This window comes from Vicia villosa, linkage group LG1, assembly GCF_029867415.1.
Source record: "Vicia villosa cultivar HV-30 ecotype Madison, WI linkage group LG1, Vvil1.0, whole genome shotgun sequence".
Lineage (NCBI taxonomy): Eukaryota > Viridiplantae > Streptophyta > Magnoliopsida > Fabales > Fabaceae > Vicia > Vicia villosa.
Genome location: NC_081180.1, coordinates 118,535,489 through 118,560,395, shown reverse-complemented (window position 1 = coordinate 118,560,395; position 24,907 = coordinate 118,535,489). Strand labels below are relative to the sequence as shown.

The 24,907-nt window shown below is 33.1% G+C and overlaps 1 protein-coding gene and 1 long non-coding RNA gene across 3 annotated transcripts; both read left to right on the top strand.

The window, feature by feature from the left end:
- The first annotated feature begins 1,175 nt into the window (after nucleotides 1-1,175).
- LOC131615460 (uncharacterized) lies at nucleotides 1,176-2,832 on the top strand. 2 transcript variants are annotated; one of them, XR_009287865.1, is made up of 6 exons: nucleotides 1,176-1,199; nucleotides 1,303-1,707; nucleotides 1,881-1,927; nucleotides 2,135-2,221; nucleotides 2,380-2,438; nucleotides 2,529-2,832. It is a non-coding gene; the product is annotated as an uncharacterized LOC131615460 (long non-coding RNA). The 2 variants fall into 2 exon arrangements; XR_009287864.1 differs by lacking the exon at nucleotides 2,529-2,832 and having other exon boundaries at nucleotides 2,380-2,521.
- A 15,692-nt stretch (nucleotides 2,833-18,524) lies between these two features.
- LOC131643984 (protoporphyrinogen oxidase 1, chloroplastic) lies at nucleotides 18,525-24,395 on the top strand. The gene is made up of 9 exons (XM_058914358.1): nucleotides 18,525-19,045; nucleotides 19,508-19,693; nucleotides 19,830-19,914; nucleotides 21,648-21,795; nucleotides 21,876-21,956; nucleotides 22,054-22,225; nucleotides 23,056-23,215; nucleotides 23,328-23,431; nucleotides 23,863-24,395. Exons 1-9 carry the CDS (start codon nucleotides 18,644-18,646, stop codon nucleotides 24,160-24,162), a joined length of 1,638 nt encoding a protein of 545 aa, XP_058770341.1. The 5' UTR covers nucleotides 18,525-18,643; the 3' UTR covers nucleotides 24,163-24,395.
- Nucleotides 24,396-24,907: the final 512 nt, after the last annotated feature.

Below are 24,907 nucleotides of genomic sequence, written 5' to 3'. Positions count from 1 at the left end.
TTGAGTTTTAATTATTTGTATAATTATTTGCATAATTATGTTTTAATTAACTTAAATCAATTTCAAATCAATTTCCAAAAATTCCAAAAAAATTAGTTTTGTTTTAAAATTAATTAACAAATATTTTGTATATATTTTAAACTTAATTTCTAGGTTTAAATCTATTTTCATCTTTTTTCTTCATTTTAATTTAATTAATCATGCATTAATTATAATTAAAATCAATCATAAAAAATCCAAAAAAACATGCCTTTTATTTTTCTTGCAATTTAAATTCCTAGATAAATGTATAGGATGTCAAATTCATGTAAATAGGCTAGTTTACATTTCCTGCAAAATCGATGTAATAGCGTAGATTTACTTTCCGCACTTTACATTTCCGCACTTTAATTTCCAGTAAATATAAACTGCGTGTATGTCAAAGATAAAATTGAACCGTTAGATCACTAACTTCAAAGATAAATATCTGAATCCAATCACAATCACACTTGCACCTCTTCAGGTAATCCCTTTCAATCTTTCAAAATCAAAGTCAAATTTTACTGTTTCGAGTACAAAATCGAACCTTGCTTTTATATCCGATGAAAGGATGGATTTTTAAAGGAAATAGGATAAAGACCTTACAACTCAGGGTAGACCTCCTAGTTTGCTTGCTCAAATCAAAACAAACAAAATTCTCATACACTGTTGATTTTTCAAAAACTTTCAAAAAAGACAATACTTTGTATACATCCAAACACGGATTATTACAAAGTTAACGTTCTTTTCAAAACATCTTTCGAAAGATAAACAAGCATTTTGTATACATCCACACACGGATCATTACAAAATTCAATTTACAAAGGTATTTGAAACCACATATGAGCAATTTCAGAGCAATTGAAAAGTGATCGAAAAACAAGTGAGCTAAGCAAACTTAAGAGCCCATGGATAACCATGGATACAAAGGGTGCTAACACCTTCCCTTTGTATAACCTACCCCCTTACCCAGAATTTCTTAAAGGTCTTTTTTCTGTGTCTTTTATAAACCTTTCCTTAATTGGATAAAATAAAAGGTCGGTGGCGACTCTGTGAATTTTCAAAAATGCGAAAGCATTAAGCGACAAAAAAGAGTCAGTTCACGTATCTCTACAGATCAGAGGTATGGCCCGGTATTAAAAAAATCGGAGGTCCACATCGGCCGTATACACATATGGCAGGTTTGAACATGTTCTTTGAGTATTTCCGACTTATTTTTTTGAACTGGAGTTCAACTCAATTCCATTTAGGAATCTTACATTTCCCTTTTGAATTCTCAATCAGGGATTGGACGATAGGGTGGTCCCGCCATCAATGATGGAATACATAGAAAGGGTGTTACCAGAAGCTGTAACTCACAAGCTTCCTAATGAGGGTCACTTCTCCTATTACTTTTTCTGTGATGAATGCCATGAGAAGATATTCTCCACTCTTTTTGGAACTCCTCAAGGTCCGCTTGAACGACAAGAGGAAACTGCATTTGAGAAAAACATGGAAGATGCTTTACAAGTATCTGATTCTGATTTCTGATATGGAATGATGTGAAACTGATGGTATACACGAGTTCGGTTTGGATGTAAATAACACAGGCGGCTCCTATAGGCAACACAGTAAAGCTTCAAAGGATAGAGTTTTCAGTATTCAGAAGGATTCTTAAGTTTTGAGCCACAAAAGCTTTTGGAGATATAGGTAAAAGTGTGCCACCTACATTGTATTTACTAACCTTCCACTGTCTGAAATCAAACTGTATCTTAACTGCATTATCGGATTTAGAATGTTCATCCGATTGACCGTTAACTCAGCTGCAAAACCATGCCTGTTACTTAGTGTCTACCACTTATCTGTTAATACATTTGATGCAGGCGAAGCGTTTGCCATGATGATGGCATCTTTTGTTGCTCTTGTAGAGGTGACTTCTTTTTTAAGATATTCTCTTTTTTAATTGGTGTAAGATTTGGTTTCTGTTTAATTGTTATTCTTGAAGAAATTATTCTTAAATTGTACATTCCGTTATTATTATTTTCCGGAACTATGGGGTATTTTATCAGTGCAATGAAGCTTACTTATGTTGAAGTAAAATTAAGTTATATACTCACGTGCTTCTTGCGGTTCACAGTCTACCGGAGCTTTCATTGCCGTATATAGGCATGCAAGTGCAACACCATTACCGCCTTCTATTCTTAGTCGAGGTATCGGTTGGCAGGTACAGACACAACTAAATCTTGCTTTTATAAATGATAATTGTAATAATGGTAAAATTTCATAATTGATTTGATATAAATGTTGATTTTTAACCAAGCTATCAAGTAGAACTTTCAATTTTAAGTATAATTCCTCATGCATCTTATTTATGTTTGTTAGGGAGTTGGCATTTTGTTATCAGGATTGTTTGGAACAATTACCGGATCGTCCGTGTCTGTGTAAGAATGAAATTATTCTGTTCATATTATTTACTAAGAGCAAGCAAACACTAGTAGAAATGAAAGTGATTTATTTTGTTTTCTATTCAGAGAAAATGCAGGTCTTTTAATCTCAAATGACTGAGATGATAATATCACTAAATGTCTCTAAAGGTGCATTCTACTATGTTGTTTATCACTATTATTACTGGATTTCATTCTTGATAGAGTTTTTCTTTCATTTTGTGTTTATATGAGATGGTATTGTAGTTTTCATTCCAAGCTAGCTTTATAAAAAGAGCAATATAGTATGAGTGATGAAAAGTCATTGAATATGTTAGTCTATTTTTCTTTATCAAGAAAGACAAATATAGGTGTGAGCAAACTTAGGCTGTTTCTGGAAGAAATACTACAAAAGAGGTTTATTTGCAATAGAATATATCAAAACCCATCATTTTTTATATTTAAATTCTAAGCTAAATCTGACAAATCAGTTACAGCTAAACAATGATTTTTTTAATATCAAGTTGAGTATTTGGATTCTCTTAATTCTTTTGTTTATTTACTTCATCAATTTTGGCTGTGTAATGACTAAGATTATTTCATTTAAAATTATTTGTTCATTAGCTGGAAAAATGAGGACTAAGCTTTGACTTTGTAAAAAAAAAAAAGCTTTGACTTTGTCTTGCCAATTAACAGTTGGCTTCATACAATCCTTACAACATGTACTTCTTATGTACTACAAGTAATTTATATGTTATTCTGAAAGGTCACTTTTTAATAAACCTCCTGTTATATAGCACAAAGGATAATGACTTTATTAAATGAAGTTTGACAAATAAATAAGTGATATTGAGGATATAGTGCAAGGAATTGGAGGATATAGTTCAGGATATTGAGGAAATAGTAAAAGCTTTGTATAAATGTTTAATTGATGTTAGGATGACTCTTCTGGAAATTCTTTCACACCACTAAATTCTTTAGATCTGGTTCATTAGAATAGGTAGCTAGAAAGTTTGGCTAATTAGGACAGTCACTGCATAAATGATGTATAGAGTTCAAAAAGAAAAGGTTACTTTTGATATATTGATTTTTTGAGATATTTGTGAGTATAAATATATTTATATATACTTCACTAGTATCAGTTCAAATACTACTAGGTATTTTTACTCTTATGTCTCTAGTTATTTTTACTCTTATGTCTCTAGTTATTTTTAGTTTTTGTCATGTTCTCCTCATAATACTCAAATGTCTATGTTGATGTAAAACTTGTTTCTTTCATAAAGGGAATACTGGGAATGAGACAATTCAAGAAATATTTATGGTTCTTTGTAACTGAAAAAGTTCAGCCTTTGTGGCAATTTTATGAGCCATACTAGCTAAGCTATCCATTTGAACTCATATTCCGAATTAACATATATGGTTAATTGAAAGTGGAGTATCAATTATGACCATGCTCCACCAAAAGGGAAATGAATTTAAAAAAGATATGCATATGCTGGAATGGAAAGGTTCATATACTTTTAAGCACTAGATGCATGTCAAGACTAAACCAACTTAACAAATTCCAACCAAAATGCAATAGTTTGGTCCAGTAAATTCTGCTTAATCTTAATCAATTAAATGCAACTTTATCACATTCCTGTTAATGTTATCACATGACAGAATAAGCAATATAATTTGTGGTTGGGTGGGTGGAGTGAGGAAGTGCAAAATATAATGCTTAATAATCACTACCAAATATATACATGTATCTATAGCTCAACATTGTTGATTTCTCATCTTTCTTTCCTATGGGTGTGTTATTGTTGTTACTTTCTCTATTGGTTGCTTTCCTAAGCTTGAATGTAGTTGAGAGCCGAAAAACACCGGCTGAGGAGCACTATGTTGAGTACTGTGTTGTGAGCTGTAGAGCTTACAGTGCCTCAGTGACAGAGTTTGGAGCTGTTGGCGATGGACAAACTTCGAACACACGAGCCTTTCAGATGGAGGTAGATCATCTGAGTCAGTACTCGTCATGCTTCAATTGAATATACCGCTCTGGTAATATTTCATCCTATCTAATTTCTTCAAACATAGTATCCTACTATTGAATTTCATCCTATCTAATTTTTGACCTTGAGACACATGGCTTCCCATGCTTCAATTGATTTCAGTTTTCGGTATTAGGCTTATGCACAGGCAGCACTGCTTTTTGGAAGGGCTCCATCTAAGTATCTTAATATTAAAACATTCTTTTTAAAAGTTTTTTTTATGCTTTATTGGATGAAACATTCTCCATCTAAATTTCTCTATGTGGTTGGTGATTTTCCAGGCTCATGTATTCTCTGCAGGATGTGCAACTTTTCTAGCAAACTATCACGTACCGTCTTGTAAGGATATGAAAATTTTCCTGATATCATGCTTTCTAACCTTGTTCTAGATTCATGTTTTTGTATCTTCTCATGATTCTCATTTTATTCTTTTATTTTATATACTAGTGTAGCAAAATTTTCAACTCATGGACATGTGTTTATATAAAAATAAAACTCAATATTAATTTTAATTTTAAAATAAAATCAAGTTTGAAATAAAAAGACAATTGTATGCAAGACTTTACAACCATATCTAGTGTGAATATTTTTAATTAAGTTCATACTTAAAGGGTGGGCTTCTAATTCCAATGAGATTCAATATTTTTAATAATTTCTTGTGTCTTGTTTTTTTTCATACAGATAACAATTGCTTCTCCAGAGCGTGGTATTTTGGCCATGGATGAATCCAATGCTACATGTGGAAAGCGGTTGGATTCAATTGGACTAGAGAACACCGAAGCTTAACCGTCAAGCATGGCGTAAAATTATATATGAAGAAAGTGTTATGATTTAGTTAAAATATAATTTTTATATGAATGATTTTATAATACTTGAAATATTATGACTCGACATGATTTTGTATACTTTTTGGTTAATATTAAAAATATTTTGACTTAGTTAAAATATGATTTTTATGTGTATGATTTTATAGTATTTGCAATATTATGACTGAAAATGAAATATAACTAAATGGTGTATATGAAATAGGGTGTAAATAAATTTAAATAGGGTGTAATTATGAACATATCTATACCCGATTTTTATAAAAATGGGGTGTAATTAAGAACGTATTTACACCCGATTTTTTTTTAAAACTGGGTGTAATTAAAAATGTAATTACACCCGATTTTTATTAAAATAGGGTGTAATTAAGAACGTATCTACACCCGATTTTTATTAAAATAGAGTGTAATTAAAAACGTAATTACGCTCAATTACACCTAATTTTTATTAAAATAGGGTGTAATTAAAAACGTAATTACGCCCAATTACACCCGATTTTTGTTAAAATAGGGTGTAATTAAAAACGTAATTATGCCCAATTACACCCGATTTTTGTTAAAATGGGGAGTAATTAAGAACGTATTTACACCTGATTTACACTCGTTTTAAACGGGTGTAAATTCGTTAGACATTTCTCACCCGGTGGATATACACCCGATTTTTATTAAAAATAATGGGTGTAAATTTAATAAAAAACGGGTGTAAATTAACATTTTTGTACTAGTGTACGCACGACGCATCGGAGCAATCGGGCCACTCGAGAAGTTAATGAGGCGGTGCTCTGGCGGTCGGTATTCTTCCCCAAGTGCACAATTTACAAGTCCTCATGAATAAAATAAAAGCTGTGAAAATAGACATTTCTGAGACCTTTCAAATCGGTGCAATCATTGAAAAATTACCATGAACAGGAAGTACAAATGGGAAATGAAGTACGATCTAAACTTGTTGGAGCTAGATCCGCCGAACTCAACTTCACTTCCGGAAAGAAAATTGCCCTTGTCAATGTGCTTCATGTCCCCGACATGAATAAGAATCTTATTAGTAGGGATTTGTTGGTAAAACCGGGTATTAAATCTATATATGAATCAGGCAAATTTATATTGACTCGTAATGGTGTATTTGTTGAAAAAGGATATTCCATTGAGGGAATGATCAAACATTATACTACCGATAATATTATTAATGGAATTTTTAATTCTCCTTACATGCTTAAGTTTGTTTCTTTATGGCATAATAGATTAACACATACCAGTGTTAGCTCTATGAAGAGACTAATTAAATCTGGATTGATCTCATGTAATATAAATGATTTTAAAAATATGAATTATGCGTTAAATAAAAGATGATTAAGAAATATTTCAAACGTGTTGAAAGAAAAACAATTCTATTTGATCTTATACATTCAGATTTGTGCAAAATTAACGGCATGTTAACCCGTGGGAGAAATAGATATTTTATTATATTCATCGACGGTTCTTCTAGATACACACATGTATATCTCTTAAAGTATAAACATGATACTGTTAATGCCTTTAAAATTTACAAAGCAAAAGTGGAAAATCAATCAACTATCTACCTAAGCATGAAAGTGTTAGAACAAGATTTGTTCTGATCAATATTCTTGTTTTGATGATAACAATGTATATGAATTTTGTATAAGCTAATGTGGTACTCTAATCCTTTACATTTTCCATTTCATGAAATATATAAAGAGTATGCACAATTCAGCGCTAGAAGCACTGACTCAGAAGGTTCAAGATTGCAACATCAGAACATGCTCTCGCAAGACATCAGAAGATGGTCAAGCAGAATCAGAACATGGTCTATGAAGCATCAGAAGAACATGAGATCAGAAGCAGAAGCACTGAAGTTCTTATGGTATCACGCTCAAGCACTTCAAAGTCAGAAGACAAGAAGATGCTCTGCACCAAGCTGTTTGACTCTGATTATTCAAACGTTGTATCTACAAACATCATATCAGAAGCAAGTACAAGATGACAGGCTACGCTGACTGACAAAAGGAACGTTAGAAGCTACAAAAGGCAAAGTCAGTAGAAGCAGCAAAAGTAAGGCTCAAGGTAGTTGACAAAAGAGTTGTTGTGACCGAGAAATTGATAAAGAAACTGTATGGTCTTGATGGTTTGGATGTAATCACTGGTCCTCTTCATGGAAGAACTGATTGGGATAAAGTTGATCGAGAGTTGTTTACTTCTGGTATCGCCTCTCCTTTCACTATTGCCTTGAAGCCTTCCTACAGAGTATGGGTTGAGATCATTCTGGGATCTCTCTATCATAGAAAATCATCAAGTGCTGCTACCTTTGTCAATCAGGATCAGAAGTATATATTATTCTGTATTGAAAAAGGCATGAGAGTTAATCTACCACACATTCTTTTTCATCATCTGAAGACTAATATTGAAGAATCTAGAGATGAAGAACGTCAGAAGTATCCAAACCTCAAGAGGAATACTATCCCTCTTGGAAGGATGATTTCAGATATTCTGATTGAGAGTGGGTTGATAGATGTTCTGAGAACAGTTGGCCTATCTAAGAACTTGACTGCTATCCAAGGGGTCATTCTGAATGCTGAGACTCTAAAAAGGATGCAGCTGATTGAAGAAGTGACCACTCCTCCAACGATGTTTCCAGATATTCTGACAAGAAGAACTTCTGTTATGAGTTTCTCTCACATATTCAAAGAGGAGCTAGACAAATCTGTCAAACACTATCTGAAGTCATGCGTTTTAGCTCAAACTTCTGTTGATCCTGCTTGGATTCGAGGAAGAACTCTTCCATCCCTGGATGAGTTAAGAAAGAATGGAAAGAAGAAGAAAGAAAAGAAACTGAAGAGAAAGGCCATAGAAGAAGGCCCTGATTCTAAGCAAACAAAGAAGCAGAAGAAACCCAGAGAGTTGCTCAAACCTAAAAGAACTGATGAACAGCTTGAGAAGCTCATTCATAAAATGTATGTTTCTTCTGAACGTCCCCCTCAGAAAAAGCCTCATCCTTCTGTCACTCCATCTTCTTCCAAAGCCACAAATAGAAACCAACCCCTTCTTTCTACACCTATTCTAAACCCTCAACCATAAAATGCCACCTCTCCCCATCTTCCTTCTGAAAATATCCTCTCAAACACCTTCACCACAGATTCTTCATCTTCTACCACCCATGATTTATTCTCAAGAGAATCAAAACCTTATAATCTTTTTTACCCTGATTACTGTTTCACTTTCAATCCTCCTGAACCCTATATTAATGCTTGCTATGATTTGTTGATGGATAAGGTCAAAACTGGTTTGGAGACTCTGAAAACAGCTCATGAGTCCAAGATGGATCATGTTGCTACTCGCAGAATGTGGAATTTCTTCAAGAAGGATATTCAAATTGATTTTCTGAACATCTAAAGGAGATGCTTGGCTGAACGTACTGGATCCTCTAGCTACTTTCTGGAGTTAGATGATGGTAAGTACTATCATCCCATCAGAAGCTGGAAATCCCTTGAAGAGAAAGAATTCGTTGATGAGCTCGAGGAAGTGCATCCACTTTCTATGGTTGTGTGGAAGCCTCATTACAATGTTCTGACTGGAGACTTTCAGTCGATATTCAACTGGAAAAGGGAGAATCCCTCTGAGAAAGCGCTAAATATGGCATATCCAGAAGTTGAATACCCACCAGAACCTTCTGCTCCTACACCTCCAAAGAATTTGGCTGAAATTCTTTTGGCTTTAGAGACTTCAGAAGCTGAAATACCTTCACCTGTGTATGTTGAAAATGCTTCTGAAGCAGAAGCTGATGCTGAGAAACAAGCTATAGAGAATCATCCTTCTATGCAATCTCCTCTTAAGGAAAATCAAGCTGATGTTCTCATGGTCGATGCTGCTGCTGAGACTCCTCTTCTGGACAATAGCTTTGATGCTTCTTCTGTTGGACCTTTTGTTCTGATGAATACCATGAAGGCTCTTCAACAGAATCAAGCTGATCTTGATTCTTGTCTGGACAAGCATGAGGAAACTCACAATGAGTTCAGATCTTTTATGAAGACGCAGACAGAAAGCACTGCTGAGATTCAAAACCTTCTGGCCAAGATAGCTTCCAAGCTAGGCTAGTCGTAGTGTGTCTTAGTCTTAGATGTTTTCTTGTTTCTTGCATCTGCTTCTATTCCTGTTGTATCTCTGATATATTTTGTTAATCAATGAAATATTATCTTCTTCACTTTATGTTGTTTTATCATCTGAATCTTTTTAAATGCTTTTTGATGTTATGACAAAAAGGGGGAGAAACATGATAATTTATTTGGTTTATTATATCATTTGCTGGGATTAAGTCTCAACATTCCTAACATTATTTGCAAGTTCTATGTCTTTGAGATTTTTTGCAGGATTGAAGATATTCTGAAAAAGCTCAACATGAGAAGCAAATACACGGGAAAAGCAATACTATAAAGAAGCATGTTCTTGGAAAATTGAAGCAAGCTTAGTGCTGTGAAGCTTCAAGATCAGAAGCAAGAAGAATGTTATGATATTCTCGTGGCAGAATATGCTCTGATACATTTTCTTCTCGCATATGCTCTGATACATGCTATTCATTAAGAATACTCTGATACATTCTTGATTCTGATATTTTTGTCTAGTATGTTCTGAAACATTTCAGGATGTAAAGATGCTCTGATGATGTTCTGATACATTCAAGAATGTTCTGATTCAATTAAGCATGCTATGACAACAAAGAAGAAATTCAAAGCTCTGAAGCTGTCCTATGGAAGCAAGAAGCAGAAGCTCTGAATGTTCTGAAGTTCTAGGCAAAGTGAACGTCTCTGTTGAAATGAAAAATACTCAGGGAAGTCTTTTATTTATAAATTCTTCTAGTATTTATTTCAGGGGGAGATTGTTAATCTCAGGGGGAGACATATTCACACACTCTGATTATATGCTTATGCTATATCTGTGTAATTGTCTTTGGTCATCTGATATTCTGATTGCAAATTCATATCAATTATATATGTTTTTGTCATCATCAAAAAGGGGGAGATTTTTAGAACAAGATTTGTTCTGATCAATATTCTTGTTTTGATGATAACAATGTATATGAATTTTGTATAAGATAATGTGGTACTCTAATCCTTTACATTTTCCATTTCAGGAAATATATAAAGAGTATGCACAATTCAGCGCTAGAAGCACTGACTCAGAAGGTTCAAGATTGCAACATCAGAACATGCTCTCGCAAGACATCAGAAGATGGTCAAGCAGAATCAGAACATGGTCTATGAAGCATCAGAAGAACATGAGATCAGAAGCAGAAGCACTGAAGTTCTTATGGTATCACGCTCAAGCACTTCAAAGTCAGAAGACAAGAAGATGCTCTGCACCAAGCTGTTTGACTCTGATTATTCAAACTTTGTATCTACAAACATCAGATCAGAAGCAAGTACAAAATGACAGGCTACGCTGACTGACAAAAGGAACGTTAGAAGCTACAAAAGGCAAAGTCAGTAGAAGCAGCAAAAGCAAGGCTCGAGGTAGTTGATAAAAGAGTGAAACATTAAATGCAGAGCTGTACAGAACACGCAACGCACTAAATGCTCCCAACGGTCATATTCTCAAAACGCCTATAAATATGAAGTTCTGATCAGAAGCACAAAAACGAACAATTCTTGCAATATACTGAAACGCTGCTGAATTCATTATTTACGAACTTCATCTTCAACCTCACTTCACTTGTAATATCTTAGTGAGAATTAAGCTTAGAACTTAAGAGAAATATCACAGTTGTGATTATAGCTTTCTAAGAAGCATTTGAATACTCTTGTAAACATTTATTTTACATTGATTTGTAAAAGGTTCCTAGAGTGATCAGTGAGATCAGTAGACTCTAGAAGACTTAGAAGTTTCTAAATGGTGATTTCCTAGAGTGATCAAGGTTTGATCAGAATACTCTAGAAGACTTAGAGTGTTTCTAAGTGGATAACCATTGTAATCAAGATTAATTGGTGGATTAAATCCTCAGTTGAGGCAAATCACTCTAAGGGGGTGGACTAGAGTAGTTTCGTTAACAACGAACCAGGATAAAAATATTGTGTTCATTGTTTTTATCTTAAGAGTTTTTAAAGTCACACTTATTCAACCCCCCCCCCCCCCTTTCTAAGTGTTTTTCTATCCTTCAGGAAGATGCTTAAGATCTCTTTAATCTACCCTTTTCTTTCATTAAATTTATACTACAAAAAGCCCTTAATGGTAATTAACTAAATCATTTTCATCACCCAATCAAATTATTCCTTTTGTACACTTGGCATCAATTGTTTAAATCCAAATTCAAAATACCCAATCATATTTTTCCTTTTAGCCAAGTGACACACAATATTTTCAAATTAGCCTTGATACATATCTTTACTCGGGTAAACCGATTGATTGTGTATATTAATTTTCCATTAACTTTTCACTTCTATCCTTCTCATTTCACAATTCTATTTCTCTCTCCAAAATCATATTTCTCACTCTTTCCCTCTCGTTTGGTTTTTTGGCAGCTTCATCTTCTACCCATTGGACCCATCTTCATTCATGTAAGAAATCGTTTCCTTTAACCTTTACCTTATGTGTTGCCATTAAAAATTATATGTTGTTGTGTTTTTCGTTTTATCATGAATCGTGTATTATGTGTGTTTAACTCTGATGATTTTTGTTTTTCCATTTTCTTTGTCGTTGTTGCTATGTGAATCTTTAAATGGTGTTGTGTGAATCTTTGTCATTGCTGCTACTATGTGATTTATGAATGAAGGGTTTGTTTTTTTATTTTATTCTGATTTTAGGGTTTATGTTAGGAAGCAAGATGCAGAACAATGGCTGGAAGATCACTATTAATAAATCTAAGATTTACAATAAGTTATGTAATAATTTAATTTATTGATTAAATAATATGCTTTTAGCAGTTGCTAATATGTTTCTTTTTGTTGTTGATTGTAGCTTGGGATTCAAATTTTGCGAACATCTGTGTTGAGGCAAAGCATTTCTAGCGGCGACTTAGGGTTTGAAGATTTTATTTTTTTACTAGTGATTCATAAGGGATGTTACTTTTCGTGATGTGTAAGTTTAATTTACACGTGGGTACTGAACAAAACGTTATTTCTTATTGGGATTTAAGGGGTTTTTTCGTGTTACTTGATTCATGTTTTATCTTTATTTTTTTTTTATATTTTAATGTAGGGTATTCATATCTACAACTCAAAGCAAGTAAGAGACAAATAAATAGTGTGGATCATTGAAAAGGTTTGCTATTCAATTTTATGAATTCCTTAATCTTATTTTGTCAATGCTATATTGTTGGGATCATGGGATTGGTTCATTCTGTTGAGTTTTTTATCATGATATCGAATGACCCGTTGATTATGATTTATAGCCGGTGACAATGCTTTATATTGTTTTATAATGAATTTCCCCTTCTTCTTGTATGTATTGTAGGGAGGCTTGAATTCAGTTTTCTTTATAAGCTTGAGGTAAGACCAGTAGTTTCAATGTTGATTATGTTTAGAGATGTTGGAAACTATGATTTAGATTTTGGAATCAGACTGTTTAGATACTCCAAATCTCTAGAGTAAGTATTCAGGGCAGGCAGCCTGCAACATGTTGTTTAGTGCAATTGCCTTTATTTGCGTCCTTTGAACCACTCTTCCTACTGCCCACGAGTAGAATTATCCATGGCCCATAAGTCATTCTACTGAAATTAGACTGCATAATCTAAGAATCTCGAATCTTTTTATTTTGGTCGGTTCTTTAGGAGTATGTTTGCTAAAATTACTATTACAATAAATTAATTATAAACTTATTCTTGGGCTTTTATGTTTGATTGATTAGAGTAAAACATGATTCTTACAAGATTTTAGACATCATCCTTAAGACACGTTGACATAACTAAGGATCAGAACATGAAAGACTCGCGTGTTTCATGCAGGGAAGATAAACATGGACCACGTCATTGATATTTGTTGCATGATGGTAATATTGGTGAACTGGATGTAGGAAACAACTTCATTTTGAATTTGTTTTTGTCTATAAGAAAATGGTACACTGCTTAATTTTTGGACTATCTGTAGCTTGTGAAGAATCCGACACTTTTTTATGTACTGGTGATGCCTAACCTTTATGGTGATATAATCAGCAATCTCTAGATATCATTGTTGTATCATATCTAAAATTATTTATATATTTTGCAACATTAACATTGGTGGGGGGAGGCATTGCACTTGTTGAGGCTGTACATGGTTCAACACTTGATATTGTTCGAAATCATGGTTCAACACCTGATATTGCTAAGCTAGATTAGAGATGTCTTATACAGATCTTGGCTTGTCTGGTAATCTTCAGCCTGAATTAACTATTGTCTATCATAAGCCAAAAATAAGTCAGGCCTTGGGTTTCTCATTAGTTGTCTAATCTTTTAGCATCAAGTTGTTGATAGAGATAATATAAACATATCTTGTAATTGTTTTGAAAATTATAGTTCAAGATGTATATGCCTGGTAATTTGTGATTGTATTAATATTATTTGAAATTTGCTGATTTTTTATACAGGAATATTTATTTACTTTATGTTGCAGGTAATTTGGGTTGCAAGTAACTCATCATCTATGCTGAAGTAGATTTTGATTTAGAATCTACCTATAAATCGACATTAAGTGGCATTCTATTTTAGAACCGTCCGGGAGAGTTGTATCTTATGGTAATTTTGCAAAGCTTTTTAGGTCGTAGTTCTGTAATGTACCAGACTTATGTTATCAAGCTATTTAATTGAAATTTCATGCATGCAGATAAGGTTCCTACAGATAGATCCTTATTCGTATTACTTTTGCGAACACTGTAATTGTAAAGTTCTTTATCACATGTATGGTGATTCATTTAATACAATGAGTTGTGTGCATTAACAAGCATTAGTCATACATAAAGCATATATGGAAATATAGGGTCTAGCAGCATTCTAGCATCATTTCAATTGGTGGAACAAAGTAAGTTCTACATCTTCTTTACCTTTATTTATAAGGAGACAAAAACTCTATTTGCAATTTGTAGTTACAAAAATAGGCCAGAAGAATAGTATTAGCTTAGTACATTGCTAAACCAGTTGAATCTTCTCCATCCAATGATGTTTGTGCAAAAAAGCTATGATATCGCTCAAACATCAAATTTTGAAAAAGTTGGTACTTAGACGCACAAAAATAGGCAGGGATGTTGATCTTTCACTTCCACTTACAACTGTAAGTTGTTTCTCATGTGGATAATTGTTCAATTTTTAATATTGAAACACTAGATGTAAATTTCTTCTATGTTTTTCTACAAGTTTCAGTGAGAAGGGATTTCCTGGATAGAGAAAAGTTCGACTATTATGAAACAGTATACAAGGAAATTTTAAGCAAAACTTAATAGGCATGTTATTCTTTATCTTAGCAGACAACAAAAATACCATGAGGTTTTTTCTTCATATAAATTTCCTATTGAGTTGGGGTGCATTTTAAGATGTAATTCATATAGCTTAACTAATCCTCATAGGGGGTATCTGTAACACCCGAGGTCGAAGAAGTCGAGGGTGGTTGCACCGTATATAATACTCGAGGTCGAATATGGCAAAGAGTGGTCGCCACATTGGAATGAGAGGGATCCTGAGGCCATGCATGTATGAGACTGCATGGTTGAAGGAAAGCTTATAAGGATTGATGGGTACTACCTATACTAACAAGATGCATCTTCTTTTCGGTAGTCCGTTCCATAAGAACTCCATAGTTAAGCATGCTTGATTGGAGAAATTCTGGGATGGGTGACCTTAAAGCATGTGAGTGAGGTCAAAGCATGCTGAAAATATCCGTTTTGGTTTGTGAGATCACTCAATCATCCCAAAAATAGTCGGGGGCGTTAAAATATTCATCCTTTTAAAAGAAATGTGGATACATAAATCTTGGATTTGCTTACTAAGCTCAGAGGAAGAAAACTCTTTATCCTCTGAATAATCTTCTTACGAGGAAATACATCGAGATTTTTTCAATTGTGATAATTGTAACAAAAGAATTAATATTTTAACAAATAATCAAGCTAATACCTTAATAGGAATATTAAACAAAATGGAAGACTCATAAAGCAAGAATGCTTTCATGAGACAAATTAAAAATATTATAGACGAGAATGATATTTCTAAAAAGAATATTCACAAAGAAGAATTTAAAAATGTTATGGATCTATTTAAGAAACCAATTGAAAAGACTGTTTCGATTAAAGATTTACAAGAAGAAATTAATAATTTAAAAAATAAAATTAGAACTCTAAAAACCCGAGGTGATGAGATAGAAATTAAACTCTTTTTTTTCATAACAAGAAATTAAAATTTTAGAGTTACAAGGAAACATAGTTATTCAAAATCAAGTTAATCAAAATTTATTAGCCTTATCTAGCTCAACCAAAAATAATGAAGAACTATTGTTTTAAATAACGAAGAAGGCTATATTAACAAAATAGAAAAATTAATATCATACAAATGGTATAGTAAAATAAATCTCATTGTTAAAGATAGAACTTATGAATTAATTGCGTTGATAAATTATGGAGCAGATTTAAACTGCATCCAAGAAGGGTTGATCCCAACCCAAATATTATGTAAAAACTAAAGAATCCTTACGAGAAGCCGATGGTAATAAATTACAAGTTTCTTACAAATTAGCTAGTGCTAAAATCTGTAAAAATCAAATTTGTTATCGAACCTCTTTTCTTTTAGTAAGAAATATTAATGAGTCCATCATTTTAGGAACCCCCTTCCTAGCTTTACTCTACCCTTTCACTGTTAATAATGTAACTATAACCACTACTGCCTTAGGGCGCGAAGTTAAATTTGAAATCTTAGAACAACCTAAGATTAGAGATCTTAACTCTGTCTAGAGTAAGGTTATATCATTTATTAATCAAATTAACAATAAAAGAAAACATATTAATTTAATTAATAAGGAAATATCCTATAAAAAGATAGAAGATCTACTTCAATCTCCTAATATTCAAGAAAAAAAATTAAACATATACATAATAAATTTATAAAGGATATTTAGTCAAAGAAACCTAATGCTTTATGGAAAAGAAAAGTGCGCGCTATCTCTTTGCCCTATGAACTTGACTTTAAGGAAGAAAATATCCATACTAAAGTCAGACCAATACAAATGAATAAATAACATTTAGATTACTGTAAGAAATAATTAAAAGATTTATTGGACAAGGGCTTAATTAGGCCTATTAAGTCTCCTTGGAGTTGCTCAGCTTTTTATGTTATTAATGCTTCTAAATAAGAAAGAGGAAGTCCTTGGTTAGTAATAAATTACAAACCTTTAAACAAAGCATTACAATGGATTAGGTATCTCATACCTAATAAAATAAAATGGATTTGATAAACCGATTACATAATAAAAGTATTTTTTCAAAGTTTGATCTTAAATATGGGTATTATCAAATACAATTAAAAGAATAAGATAAATATAAAACCGCTTTGTGGTGTCCTTTGATCACTATGAATGGAATGTCATGCCCTTAGGATTACCTTTATCTTTAATATTATATTTATATTTTATACTATTTTCACCATTATGTTTACCTTTATTATATGTACTGTTAATATTATTATTTTCATTATATATATATATATATATATATATATATATATATATATATATATATATATATATATATATATGTGAGATGTATCAAATGAGAACGAACTTTGGTTATTATGAGAACTGAGAACTTTTAATAATAACTATACGATTTAAAATCAATGCTTCAGATTTCAATCAAATTTTAAGAGACAATAATCAATAGATAGATTATGGTTTAATTACATATCACATAAATGCAGATCTGAGCATTGATTTTAAATTGTATGATTCTTATTAAAAGTTCTCAGTTCTCATAATAACAAAAATTCTCATTTGATACGTCCCATATATATATATATATATATATATATATATATATATATATATATATATATATATATATATATATATATATATATATATATATATATATATATGTGTGTGTGTGTGTGTGTGTGTGTGTGTTTTTATTAAAATTTTAATAAGGCGCGTCCTCTATGAACATTTAAGATAAAATGTTATAAATAATATTCAATATGAATGTAAATGTTCAATTTTAATTAGGGGTGACAAACAAATATGTTCGGTCCATTTATGCTCGTTCAACAAAAGCCCGTAAAAAAACGGGACAAACATTATTGAGAATATGTGCTTAAAACCTTGATCCGTCTTGAAAAAAATGAGGACGAGGCGGGTAGACAAAGCTTAAAAATTGTAAAAAATTTATGTTAGTACTTCCACTTATAAAATTCGCAAAAAATAACAAATAAAAAACCAAACATATTAGAGGATGCGAGTCAAAAATTATAATCCGCCCCAAAAAAAATTGGAGGCAAAATATACATACCTTATAAATCGGATCCATTCTAACTCACACCGGATGCCATTCAATTATTATTTAAAGATTGTATCTTTTTTTACTTTAACAGTTGTAAGCAAAAGAGTTAGTAAATCTAATAAAGGATAAAGCTAAATGTAGAAAATTTGTATTGGAAATGTAACAAAGACATTAATATTAACTTTTAAAGAAAACAATGCACAATTTTTAAGAGCATCTCCAATGGTAGTATTTTTCAATGAGTTCTTCACCTAGACATCAATATAATAATTAAATATTGAAATAATTTGCCATGTCATAGTAGAGTTGTATTGCAATGCAACTAGTAAAAAATTGTGGTACCCAATCAAATTAATTTATGAGGTAAAGTTGTGGGACCCATTTGAATTACATCAATAAAATAAATATTAACAAAATTATTTTGAGATGATATGGGGAGACCCATAAAGAACTCAAAAATGAATTGCACCATTGGAAATAGTCTAAGAATATTTTTCACATTTAGCTCTTAACATGTGTTATTACATGTTAGCATTATCCTAAAAATAATAAATGATGTAAAACTCTGTTTTACTGCACAGTTATTAAATAATACTAAAAAATATTTAAATAGTCAAAGTATAATAAATGAAGTGTTTAAACTTTAAATAAAAGAAGCAAGTATCATAGTAAAAATTATATAAAAAAAATAAAGGAATTTTTATTTTTTTTTCTAAACCCAAACACGGTAAATAGTGGTTGATGCATTGATGTGTGTAAAAGGTAATTACAAGTTGCAAGCAAGCACGGAGATTGGACATATCCGGTGCAATAATATTGTAATTGTATTGGTTCTATTCAAGATAACGAAATATAGCTAGCTCGTTATTCGTTACTTTACTACTTCACCCTCCTCTGTTTTTCTCCATTCCCACCCGCCATGGTTACACTCACCCCTCAAACCCTTCTCCGCCCCTACCTTTATTCTCCATCCCCTTTCCATTCCCCCAATTCTAAATCCAAATTCCTTCGCAATCACCGGAACCCTATTCTCCGTTGTTCCATTGCCGAGGATTCCAAATCCACCGCATCTCCGACCAAATCAGATTCCCGCGCCGGAGACCTCTCCCCCGTTGACTGTGTAGTTGTTGGCGGTGGCATCAGTGGCCTCTGCATCGCTCAGGCTCTTTCTACCAAACATGCGGATGGTGTCTCCAATGTTGTTGTCACCGAGGCTAGAGATAGAGTTGGTGGCAATATTATCACTGTTGAGAGAGATGGTTATCTGTGGGAAGAAGGTCCTAACAGTTTTCAACCTTCCGATCCTATGCTCACCATGGTGGTAAGTAGTCATTAATCTCTTCTTTCTCTTGAGAGCTTCATTTGCAATGCAATGTCGGTGCATGCAATTGGTTGAAATTGAATTTGTTGAGTAGATAGTCATTTTGCTCCTTGAATGTATGGGTGTTAATGTTATCACCAGTCTTTAATAGGAAGCACGTACACCGGAAACACACCAGAAACACGACACCGACACTGACACGTCAACACTGGTCATAATTTGAAAAAGCGAATAAATTAAATGTAATCACAAGTGTCTGTGTCAGTTTGGTAGTTGACAATTTGCTAGTTGACAGTGTAATTAGTAAATTAGTTTAATTCTTGGATGTGTTTACCGGCAGTTGGAAGACACACTCGTATGATCGTATCATAGAGATGTTTTTGTAATTTTGAAACATTTAGAGAAAAGACTGACACCGTCTCTTACGTGTTGGTGATGTGGTTTGGTTGTTTCATTTGGTAGGTGGACAGTGGTTTGAAGGATGAACTTGTTCTAGGTGATCCTGATGCACCTAGGTTTGTGTTATGGAATGGGAAATTGAGGCCAGTACCGGGAAAGCCGGCTGATTTGCCTTTCTTTGACTTAATGAGCATTGGTGGCAAGCTCAGGGCTGGATTTGGAGCACTTGGAATTCGCCCTCCTCCTCCAGTGTGTTCTCTTTTGATCCCTTTTTTGGTTTAATTTTATTAGTGTTAAATGAAATATCTGCAGCTGGAAGAATAAATATATGCAAGTGTTCTTAATTGGATTTTCTCATATGATATAATATCGACGAAGGTGACAGGGTTATGAGGAATCGGTTGAAGAATTTGTGCGTCGTAATCTTGGCGATGAGGTTTTTGAACGCTTGATAGAGCCTTTTTGTTCAGGTTAGAGCCACCAATCTTTCTTACTGTCCTGTTTTCCACTCTCTCTTGTTATTCCTTTCAACCTCTCAACCAACTTCCTACTATTTTGTACTGGTAACGATTTCTGTGTTTTATAAGAGTTTAGATTATAATATACTGTTCTTGGCCAATAAAATGTCACCCACCATGTTAACTGATTTTTGGCCTACTAGAATAAGAGGTTTCTTAGACTCTCCTAAGCATATTTCAAATCCATCTTCCAAACCCATCACTTGAACTGAAATTGGAAATTTGCATAGATTAAAACTTTGTCTGGGGGTTTGTGCTTCAGTCCTGTTGTATCTCCCCCAAACAAACTGTCTGGGAAAACTTAAAAAAAAAACTATGGCTGTATGTCCGAGTTCAAATGGAACTTGAAACACGGGTGGCCACACTTTTCTGCTCTGTTCAGTATCTTTCTGAATATGGAGTAATGATCCTTTAGTCCACATTGTAAGACTGAACCAAATGTGTGATTTTCTTGTTTGGGTTTGTTGGGGCCATGGGATTAATTTGTCATGAAGCAACTCCACTATGTTCTAATTGGCTCTTCATAACTCATAATATGTGCTGATTTTGGCATTTTGAAATACTTAAACTTGATCTACTACATTATTTTAAGGTGTAATTACAGTTTTGGTCTCTAGCTTGAGCTATGTGTGATTTTGGTCTCTATTTTTTCTCCATGTGATTTTAGTCTAATGTGTTTATTTTTAATTTTTAAATCACGTCTCTTCTCCATCCCTTTTCATTTGTTTATTACTAAACAGATCACAACTTGTTTTGATTAAATTGTTTTAAACACGATTTCACTTGAAGTTCACCAATTAAAATATCAAATTTAACGAAAAACATAAAATCTCAAATTTTCTTCTATGGAAATCCTAATCTTGTTAAATATGTATAATTCATTGTGTTAGGATGTTACTTGATGTTCAAGTAAAAGTTTGTTGGAGAGAAAATTCTGTGTCAGCAGAATTTGTTTAGTTAGTTAGAGTATTTTAAAAGTTAGTTAGAGATGGTTGAGTTGCTTAGAGTGCAAGCATCCTCATTTAAATACTCTAGCATTGTAAACACTTAAGAGTAGTGCAATATATCTTTCTCCTTCTTCCAATCTTTAATCTCTTCTCTCAACCCTAAATAGTGCATAGTGTGTGTGAGTGAAGAACAAAAAGGTTTGAGCTATCCAAGTGTGTGTATCATTCAAGTGAAGAGTGGTTGAGTTCATGCTCTTGTGTTTTGTTCCAACAAATCTTACATTCCACGTGATTCTTCAATTTTTTTAGTTTTAAACTTCGGTTATATTTTATATCTCAAATCTACCTTCTAGCCCTATAACTATTTTATTAAAAAAAACATGACTTTAAAGGGTTAATATGAAAGCCAGTTGATGGTCAAACCATACTTGATTAATTTTTAAAATGGAGGGATTAAAATCACTCGAAAAAAATAGAGGGACCAAAGGCGTCCATAGCTCAAACTATAGGGGTCAAAATTGTAATTAAGTCTAAATTTGATTAGTGCACAATTTTTCTCTCTTCCTATTTTTCCTTTTATAATCGATATTGAAGTACATGGACAAATCAACAATTAGGCAAGCACTTATTTCAAGTAGTGACAAGCTTACGTCATCTTGCTTTTCTCTCTGGATATGAATTTTCTTTGTCACCATAAAGCATTGAAAATCCTACTTAGCTGAATTTTGTGATATACAGGTGTCTATGCCGGTGATCCTTCAAAGTTAAGTATGAAAGCAGCATTCGGGAAAGTGTGGAGGCTGGAACAAAATGGTGGTAGCATTATTGGTGGCTCCTTCAAAGCTATACAAGAGAGAAATAGAGCTTCAAAACCACCTCGTGATCCGTAAAAATACATTTGCTCTGAGCTTTTGGATATTTTGATATAACTTATGGGTTAGTTCATTGATTCTTATAATGATGCAGGCGTCTCCCAAAACCAAAAGGTCAAACTGTTGGATCATTCCGGAAGGGACTTACGATGTTGCCAGAAGCAATTTCTGCTAGGTATTCTATGTTGTGTTATACTAATGGTCTAGTTGATTCACCAGTATTCGCGTGAGTGATGTTCCTAGTGAATTGTGTTCCCGTAACCTGTTGACAGGTTAGGTAACAAGGTGAAGTTATCTTGGAAGCTTTTAAGTATTAGTAAACTGGATAGTGGAGAGTACAGTTTGACATATGAAACCCCAGAAGGAGTCGTTTCTTTGCAGAGCAAGGCTGTTGTCATGACCATCCCTTCCCATGTTGCTAGTCCACTGCTGCGTCCTCTGTCTGTAAGTTTCTCTCAGAAGTGGATTTATGCGATGATTGTTTTATCAGTTGAATATTTGGACTTGGACCATATGTCTTATTGAATTTGTATGAAAGCATGCATATTTTTATACCTTATTGTAGGTCTTTAGTTTTATTTGCTTGCGTGTCTTTTGCCCTCTTGGCATGTTTTTGTGTTTTTTGTGTATGCACATGCATTTGTGTTTTGCTTTCGTGCCCATTGTCACACTTATTACTATTTATCATTCTCTGAATTTTATAGAAAAATTATTTATCTCCTATGCAACATATGGATAATATTGACTTAACATGCAAACTGAGTTATTATCTTTCCAAAAACTCACAAACATGGATAATTTTGTGTGGTTTCTTTAAGAGGTTAAAGGTAGTGCACTGTCAGTGTAAACTAGTTTTACAACATCATCCAATAAAATTATAACATTCTGCCATGTCATATCACTATTTTAAAATTAAAATTGTGACTTGGTTGGATACATGCCCCTGATTGGTTGACAGTGTAAAAATAGTGCATACTCTTTTTTCTCTTTCTTTAATAATTAGTAGATTCTCAGCCATTTCTTAGACCCCACATAGCAGAAGCTACATAGCACCAGATTCCTTAAATATGTCTACTTCAAAGCCAGAGTTTCAGGTTAAGGGCATCACATCCCTTATTCCCTTGTCAGAAAGTCTTTTGCTTGAGACTAGTAACAAAAAAAGCTTGTCAACAAATAAGTCTTATCTGAATGGCCAATTTATGGCATGATGGTCGCCAGCATATAAATTGAGGCATTTATGCCTGACTACATTTTAATTTTAATTTCTCTTGCAGTCTACTGCTGCAGATGCACTTTCAAAGTTTTATTACCCTCCAGTTGCTGCAGTTTCCATTTCCTATCCAAAAGAAGCCATTAGATCAGAATGCTTGATAGATGGCGAGTTGAAGGGATTTGGTCAATTGCATCCACGAAGCCAAGGAGTGCAAACATTAGGTAAATATTCAACACTCTAATTTGTCGCACATTTTTTTTCATTATGCACTATAGAACGCGTTGTAGTGTTTTGACAGGTATGGTAATGATAACATATTTGTGGGCTTGACAGGAACTATATATAGCTCATCACTTTTCCCTAACCGAGCACCACCTGGAAGGGTTCTTCTCTTGAATTACATTGGAGGGGCTACCAATACTGGGATTTTATCAAAGGTGTGACATTTATATTCAGCATGAACATCTACCATAAACTCAATTTTACTTGAGCTTTTATGATGTCAAATTAGGCGAAAGTGAACTAGGTTCTTTTCCCTCTTTTTTAGTAAACTTCAAGGATAGTAAAGAACGACTAATAATTTTCATTACTGGGTTATTTGGCTGTTTCAAACAACTCTAGTTCAGTGATCTTGTTTCAAATGTTTACTCCTTCACACTGATAAAAAAATTTAGAATAAGTTTCTTAGAAAATGGGTTATAGGTATCATCTCTTGATGGTATATGCTTGGATCCATTCCTGTTGCATATTTTACATATCTGCATTTATTATTTTGTTAAAATAAGACGAGTTTCATTTTTCTATTCGTTTTATTAGATATGTTTCCTTTCCATTTTAGTTCCTCCTAAAGCCTTTTTTTTAATGGCAGACGGAGAGTGAGCTTGTTGAAGCAGTTGACCGAGATTTGAGAAATATCCTTATAAAGCCAAATGCTCAGGATCCATTTGTTTTGGGTGTTAGACTGTGGCCTCAAGCTATTCCACAGTTCTTAGTTGGACATCTTGATCTCCTAGATGCTGCTAAAGCTTCTCTAAACAATACTGGGTTTGAGGGACTGTTCCTTGGGGGCAACTATGTGTCTGGTGTTGCTTTGGGAAGGTGTGTTGAGGGAGCCTATGAGATAGCAGCTGAAGTAAATAATTTTATCTCGCAGAGAGTGTACAAGTAGCGGCAATATACTTTCGTGTTCCATTGAATTGTAGTTTCTCAAATTTGTATTGTATTAGGTTCTGTGTGGCTTTCTATTACCGATTATGTTTCATCTGCTTTACATGCATTTAGCAAGGTAGCTGATCAGTTTGCCACCCACATTTTGTAGATTTTGACCTGATAATTGTAAATCCAGGCAATGTTTTGAAATAATTGCATATGTTTCATAATGATAAGGTTTATGTCTTCAAATACACTTATTTTATTTTATTTGAAAAAGCAAAATAATATATAAGAGATATTTATACTAAGCACAAGATGCACAAAGGATAACTTGTTTCCTATATGTTAGTAGGATATTGGTTGGGGAGGGGCTGGTTTTTCAAATACGCATATTTTATTTGGACATAATTTTAGTAGAACATATTGTGGCTAAACTTCTCGAGATGATTTCCCCTTTGTTTAAATTAAGTAAAAATTGATTTCTGAAGTTGGTGGAAAGTGAGCAAAGAAGAATTTATGCACTGCAACTCTGGGTTAGGTTTTTTTTGGGGTCAAATATTCGAACTCTTGTCTCTCCATCTAATATCCTACCAATTAAGCTGATTTAATAGAATAATTTTATGTTAGATTCTGGCTGTAAATAATAATTTCTATAATTAAATAATGTTGTACTGTACAATTCCCAATTCAACCTGACATAAATAAATAAATAAAATAAAATAGTTTTTATAAAAAATATTAATTATATGATACTAAAAAAT